Source organism: Poecilia reticulata, linkage group LG16 (assembly GCF_000633615.1).
Source record: "Poecilia reticulata strain Guanapo linkage group LG16, Guppy_female_1.0+MT, whole genome shotgun sequence".
In the NCBI taxonomy this organism is placed as follows: Eukaryota; Metazoa; Chordata; class Actinopteri; order Cyprinodontiformes; family Poeciliidae; genus Poecilia; species Poecilia reticulata.
In genome coordinates, this window is record NC_024346.1 from 20215383 (window position 1) to 20223109 (window position 7727).

General features: G+C 42.7%; 1 protein-coding gene across 9 annotated transcripts in view; it reads left to right on the top strand.

Moving 5' to 3' along the window:
* The window catches only part of phactr4b (phosphatase and actin regulator 4b), a 35665-nt gene that overhangs the window by 21986 nt on the left and 5952 nt on the right, over positions 1 to 7727 (top strand). For 8 of the 9 annotated variants that reach the window (XM_008432320.2, XM_008432325.2, XM_008432326.2 and 5 more), the window contains 3 exons: positions 780 to 1283; positions 4380 to 4715; positions 6606 to 6737. In XM_008432320.2, coding sequence (XP_008430542.1) covers positions 780 to 1283; positions 4380 to 4715; positions 6606 to 6737 — 972 coding nt within the window. The remainder of the gene's footprint in view (positions 1 to 779; positions 1284 to 4379; positions 4716 to 6605; positions 6738 to 7727) is intronic. The other variant, XM_008432330.2, reaches the window with a different exon arrangement.

Here is a 7727-nt window from a genome sequence, read left to right on the forward strand (position 1 = left end):
ATTAGAACAAGAATAAGTATCTGTCGTTTCCCCACTTTTCAATAGCAGTGACACATTTTTAGCTAACTAGGTAGCCATGTTGTTTGACATAATATCTATACTGAGCTATTAATTTGACAGGGAGGCATGATAATGCTTCCTAACTTGTTGCCCTCAGGTGGTTTACCCTAAAAGTGACGAGTATTTCTCCTCTAAGAGGCATAAGAGGCAACTCATCTCTGTTCTTTGCTGCTAAGAACAAAATCCAAACAGCTAACATCGTCTTTAGTGAGGAAAACATTTCAGGCGACTCACCGTATTCAGTCCACAAGGTAAAGACGAGGTTTTAGCATCTGGTTAAATAATATTTACCTTGCCGCCAGATACAATGAGCAGGATGGCAACTGCAGGAAACGGTTGCGTCATTGTGACACCAAGTTTCCATAACGACCAGGAGATGCTCTCGAGTGCCAACCAGCTGTTTGCAAACATGCCAGATAAAAAAGGCCTTTTTCATCCTACTACCAGAAAAATACAAATGATTGGAGTTTGCTAAATGTTACCAGGAGTTTAATTGGAACAGTGTATTTTGGTCAGAGCTGGACAAAATACAGTCACATAGAAAGAAGACGATGCAAACCTGGTGCATTACTGCCTAAAATGATAGTTATCTAAATCATTGGACCGCTGTGAAGATCGTTGTTCATCTTTTCTCTATGTTACACTGTCTTTGGTTTGGAAGGTCAGATCGTATTTTTAACCTGCTACTTGTCTTGTGTTTCACGACCAACCTTTTTCAGATGGAGAGGCGCAAAATGTGAAACAGTCCTACGTTAAAAACGGCCACACGCTTCCAGTCAGTGGAGGAGGTGGAGGAGTCATCAGCAGTGGGAGGAGCCCAGGTAACCAGGTCAAACTCCCAGGAGAGTCGGACTTTAGGATGCACCCTGGGAGGCTCACCCAGCCGGAGGACCACAGGGGCCGCTCTCCCTCAGACGGAGACCGCCGCGGAGCTTTGTGCTCCAGGGGCACCGGACTGCATGAGGAGGGGTGGAGAAGCGGGGGCATGGGGCTACACGTGCATGGGGAGGGTGAATGGAAGTCCAACCTGGCCTGGCAGGGACAGATCCACGCTCAGAAGGACGAAGGCAGGCGCGGGGGCAGACTCCACCCCGACGATGGGCAGAGAAGGCTGGGGCTGCAGAAGGCCCCGTCGGAGGACGGCAGGAGGCGACCGGCAGAAGCAGAGTGGAAGCCGACGCTTCCTCGACATGCCTCCGCAGAGGAGGGAAGGACCCGCAGAGGTAAAGCCCCTCCGACTCTGAAGGTCTACAGTCAGAACATGAGCTGTCGTCGTGAAAGTCAAAGATAATGCTCACGTTTCCCCACCTGACCTTGCTGACACGTTGTTGAAGGCGTAAGGCGAATGCTCGGTTCTGTATTTTTTTCTCCTCCATCTTGCCGTCACTCCGCGCCGCACAATGCTGTCCTCCCAGATATAGACAGCCTCCTGTCGGCTCCCAGGAGGCTTGCTCCAGCTATGCTTCTTATTCAGGAACATGAGAGAACAGATCGTCCTCCCTTCTCCTCTCCTCATTAATCTGTCATGATCACTACAGCCATTGTTGCTCCTAAATGCTCACGCTGTTGGCTCTCCAAAAAGACAAAAACCAACTGATTCCTCCCAAAAACAGACATGGAAAAATAATAATAGTAGTTGTTTTTCTTTTGTTGAAGGACAACAATCAGTAACCATTGTCATTTTGTTACGGATCGAGCATTGCTGTTGGATCTGGACTTTGGCTGGGCCATTCTAACAGACGAATAGGCTTCGAACTAAATGATTGCACTTTAGCTTTGGCAGTATGTTTAGGATGAAGGTCATGCTGGAAGCTAAACCTCTACCCTAGTCTCAAGTCATTGACGCCTCTAAACGGTTTTCTTCTGGGATTGCCTGGTTTTTATCTCCATTTGCCATCAGTTTTGGCAAGCTTAAGAAAAGAATAGATGGTGTGTTGATGACCAGAGCAACGTCCACTACTTGTCTACTGTGACCCTTATTTGTTTCAAACTGTAAACACAATGTATTAGCCTTTCCCAACGGTCATATTTGTGGAGTTAGAAACTGATCGTTGTCCGTTTGAGGGACTGAACCTCTGTGGATCTTTCTACCAGGTGGAAGGTTTGCAGTTTCACGTGGTGGATTGCGTAGCGCTTTGCAAAATTCGCCAGACCTCGGGTTATTTTGTAGATATCCTAACTCTCCTGTTGGCTGTGTTCCTCGGTCTCCGTGAGGCTTTTTGTTCAATAATGTCCTGTAACAAACTTCTGAGCCTTTCACCAAACAGCTGTATTTATACTGAGATTAAATTACACACAGGTCGACTCCACTCACTAATTAGGTTACTTGTCAAAGCAGGTGACTGCACCAGATTCTATTTAGGAGCATCAGAAGAATGTGAGTTTTTTTCAGATTATTATTTGTACTATATAAACCGTACGGCTTTGTGCTGGTCCGTCACATGAAGTCTTAGTAAAAGATGTTGATCTTTGCGACAAGGCAGAATGTGAAAAAGTGAAAAGTCTTTTGCGTGACGCCGTGTAGCACCGATACATGTGGCGTCTCTGGGACATAAGAAGGAATTGCTGATGATAAACAGATGAAAAAAAATTATAAATAATGTGAATAATTACAGATAAAGGTGTCAAAATTAAATCTGTTGGATGTGAAAGATATTTGCACACCTTCATGTGCCTCTTCCAGCCTGTTCTTAAATCTCACCTTGTATTTTCCTTTTCTGTCTCTCTCTCCGACGACCCTTTCTCTCCCTCTCCTACTCTCTTTCTATCTTTATCACATATCCTGCTTTCTGTCCTCGTTTTCTCTCTCTCTCTCTCTCTCTGCCCCTCCGCTGTGCTTCATTTCTACTTCCTGCTTTCCTCTGGATGATTTCCTCTTTGGCTCGGTGACGTCGCACTGATATAGAGGTTCATCTGTTCACAAACAGCTTTGTACTTCGGAGCTGCGACTTTGAGGAATGGCGTGGGAGCAGCAGTAGCAGTAGAGGGGTGGTCAGAGGGAGGTGGGCTTTTTTTGGCCGTAATTGCAGCTGCCCACGCTGTTTACCTTCACAGCTGATCCCAGATAATGCCGTTCTCAAACAAGAGCTGCCACAGACAGTGCTTCGAGTGGTGCAGCGGCAGAGAGTTGCTCACTCAGTCTCTTTAGCTGAGGCATTCAGAGCTTTGCAGCAAGGTCTTTTATAATCTTCTGCTTTTAATAAGTTTCCTGCCAGTGGCTCATATAATGGTTCATTTCTGCCCGGGGATGAATTATTGACACAGTAATTGCAACTAGGAAATAGTATTTTTTTAGTTCATTTCATGCCAGTGTTATGCCACAAGCTTATTATAACCCAAGTGCTATGTTATACAATATAAGAAAAAATAACAAACTATACACTTGAATTGAATTTATCTACTTTTAAAATTTCCAGATAAAAAGTTCTAGCAGTAATCAAGTGAAACCTGATTTCACCATTTAGCTTCCTGACATGATTTGCACATTGCACTATCTCACATGTACCCATTAGAGGCATTATAACAAAAATAATAATAAAGCCTCATCCCAAATGTTTACCCTGATTATTATCCTCCATTTTATTTTGAATTGAATATAATTATCAAAAAGATCAGTATGGCTTCCAGCAGAGTCCAGCAGTGATAGCTTGACTGAACTCAGCAACGTTAGTGCTAAATAAATACTGTACTAAAATATTGTTGGGAAGTACATATATAGCAGGAAGGCACCATTCATTGCATAATATTACAGTCATAGAAAGAAATGTAAAGAGACGCATTATTTAAAAGTTGAAGTCAATATTCAGTTGAAAATGAAAACCTGTTTTAAAATGTATTGAGAATCATCATAAAAAAGTCAATATTGACAAGGTTGGAAGGTCTAAATAAAGATTTAATAATGGATGGTTTTTGCAGCAGACTTCACTCAGGAGGAGAAATACGGTCACATTTGACAACGCGTGACCTGCCTATTGATACTCTATGCACAACTGTGAAACAAATTTTAGTTTAAATGAGTGAGAAGCTCACAAGTTGATGTTAGCTTTAGCACTGTTTGCACCTTTTTTGCCGTTCCTGCAGTAAAAAAATGTCTTTTTTTGACTGTCACACAGTTCCTGTTAATTTTCACTATAAATCCTGCCACACAAACAATTTACAAGTAGCGGATGCTTCTTCAAACCACAGTTCAAACCACAGTCCACAATGGCATCACAAGAACTTTGTCCTTTCTTACTTCTAAATAAAAGCCTCAAAAACATCAAAAACGTGTCGATTTTAGCTTCATTAAATAAAACTTCTCTGGTCTTCTCTGTTGGTAGAGTCAGACAGCCATTTTGTACCTGAACTGGAGGCGCTGCAGGACACTCTTCGTGAACCTCTGCCGCCTAAGCAGTCGGTCATGCCTCCCAAGTGGCTGATGAGTTCCACCCCTGAGCCCGGAAACGAGGGCCCGCCTCGGACGCCGTCCAACCACCCCGCGACCCTTTACTCGTCCCCCTCCTCCGGGACTTCCAAACCCGTTCGGTCCGTGTCTTCTGCGGGAACCAGCACGCATCCGCTTGCACCCTCAGCCCTGACGCCCTCCTCTCAGGGCACCAAGCAGCCTCCTCTGCCTCCACCCAAGCCCGTAAACCGGAACAACGCGGCCATGCTGGGTAAGTGCTGCGAAATAGGCAGATCTTAGTCACCGAAATGCACGGACTTCTTAATGAGTCCTTACTTTGCGAGCAGTTTTTCTACAGGAAATGACAGCGGAGAGTTTTGGCCTTGAGAAATTCCACTCACTCACATTCAGACATTGCACTAATGATGTTATTTGAACAGCTTGAGAAGCTTTTTTTCCCCAGCTAGTTATTTATCATGCCTGGGCTCCTTCAGTGTCAACATTTTATGCATTTTACACTGTGAAGATAACAGAGGCTCCCGTGGCTGTGCTTCGGTACAGACAGTGTAGTTGTTGTTTACAGTGAGGTTTTCCTCTCATCTGGGATCTTGCTTTAATTCCCTCTAGGCGAAGACTCTCCATTATGATTCGCTCTTGTCTGAACAGCACATCTGTTGATATTGCAGTGTCTTGATAAATGAGTGTACTTCATGTTCTTAAAGTCAGCGAAACAAGCCATCCACGTTGCTAATGAAGTGCATGGTTTGCTTTAAAGAGACAGTCGGGTTCTTTATAGGGCTGTGAGACGCGACATGTCCTGCTCATCATTTATCTCCCAGTCAAAAGGAGTCATAATGTATGCCCGTTTGTCCTCATCATCACTAACACAGTCAAGCAATTGTAATAAAACTGAAAGATAATCTTATGAAATACTTAACACATATTTCAAATGGCGATTTTATTTATTGGACAATAAAAAAAAAACCTACCTCAACCATGAGGAAAAGGTATTTTTGCCTGCTAAATTTAAAAACCGGTTGTGTCACCCCCTGGTGGCAAAAACTAACAAACAATAACTGTTAGCCTTTTAAATCATTTTGGAGGAATTTTGGTCGACTCTTTTTCTGAACAATTCAACATTTTTGGAAGATTTTTGGAGCGTTCATCTGAAGGTCATGCAGCAGCGTCTTTATCTGATTTAAGCAAAGACGTTATAAAACCTTCCTTTTTTCTTCTTTCAGAGCTCTGCTTTGAGCTGAAGTTCACAAGCTTATAGAAGAAATTTGTCCTTCAGGATTTTCTATTTCTATTTAACATCAGTTATGTTAAGCCATAACTGCACCAAAGCACCAAAACTGCATATTGGACTCTCTCTCTATAGATATGACGTTGTTTTTCTGAAATGCAATATTAGTTTGACATCTTCCACTTTAGTCTAATCAGTCAACAAAATATCGTTCTATCAACGAATCATCAATATATTTGGGGTTGTTGTTGTCAACCATGAGATAGACTGTTTGTTTGAATCAAAGTTGGGGGTTTTATGCTCTGAGCCCCTCCATGGTTACCATTTTTGCGCAGTCTTTTTCTTATTGTCGTCTCGTGAACCCTGACCTTATCTGAGCCCAAGGCCTGCAGAGCTTTAGATGTTGTTTTGGTTTCTTTTTCACCTCCTGTGTGAGTTTTTGATGTGAACTTGGAGTAATTTAGAAAAACGTACACGATTCACCTGGGAAGGTTCATCCCTGATCCATGTTTTCTCCATTAGTGGATAACGTCTTTCAGTAGATTGTAAGTGTACTTGTAACCACAAAAAAGCATGTTTTGGAAAATATTGTAATTTACAAACCAGTTTTTGCATTATATATGCCTAATATACATTTTTCAGATGATCTGAAATGTCCACATGTGATTAAAAAAAGCACAAAAAAAATGAAGGGAGGCTAATCATTTTTTGCCTTTGTGATTTTTACAAGTGTAAAATTAAGCCAAGTAACCTACAGTTTGGCTGCACATGTTTAATTAACGACCTTTAAGGATTCCCATCTGCTGTGCGTCACAGCAATATGACTCCCTAACGAAGCGCTTCGACAGCCCCGCCACGCAGCTTCTTTTATGTAACAAACACTTCGCTGAAAGGCCTCCGTCTCCTCCCTATCAGTATCCGCCCTGCAGGGGGGAGAAAACGCTCAGCTTCCCCTCTACTGGTCCTGCTGGAAGCGAGAGTGCGACTACGATGTCTACCTGTCTCTGCCCGTCTACCTGTGCCGGCGGGCCGGAGGCCTGCGCTCAGGTAAAAAGGAGACTCTTCTGTCACCAGGACGCCGCCAGTCCAGAGTCTTCCTTTCTCATCGTGTCACGTCCCCCTCTTTGCTGCCAACATGTTTTTTTTCTGCTGCTCTGCCTTTTAACCTCTCGATTGCCATTGAATTCCTTTCTTTGGATGCACTAAATAAGAGTCGCATGCTTCCAATAAGCCTATACTGAGCCCTGCTTTGTGTTTAAATGAGGGAGCTTCTGTGTGAGTGCGGTTGACCTGTTTTTAGAGGCTATACGTGTGAATGAGGACGAGCCTTCAGCAGGTTTCAGCTGTTGACTGCACTGCATCAAACGTTTTTTTTTTTTTTTGCATAATATAATATGTGTTATAATCCACCCGTGTTACACACAGAGGAAATGGGGAAAAAAAGATTATGGAGGGATGGGAATGTAGAGTGGAGACAGTGGGCTTCAGGTAGAGGAGGAGATGTTTTCCACTACAACACAGTCAGCTGCATGTTGTGACTCTGTCTCCTCTTTTCTTTCACTTTGCCTCCATAGAGCAACTATGCTTTCCCAGCTGTTCTGAAGAGTTTGCGGAGCTATAACAGTGCCACGCAAATTTTTTTTCTTTTTACATTTTGCAACATTAAAACCACAAAATTCAATGCATTTTAGAGAGATTTTATGTGGTAGACACACAAAACAACTGACATTTGAGACATGGAAGAAAAAGAATAGCTGGTTTTCAGTTATTATTACAGTTTCTTTTTCGCAAATAAACCATCAGATAGGTGTGGTTTTTGTACACATGTTCTCTTAAGTAACTCCTCTAAATAAAGCAGCCTTTAAAATCACCTAATGAGTAAATTGAGTTGTCTTGGGTTTGATTTAATCTTAAAGTCCAGCCTTTCTGTACAGGCGTCATACAAACAGAAACACAGCTGGACAGATCAGAGAAAAAACAGTGGAGAAGTTAAAATCAGGGTTAGTTTATTTAAAAAAAAAAAAATATATATATATA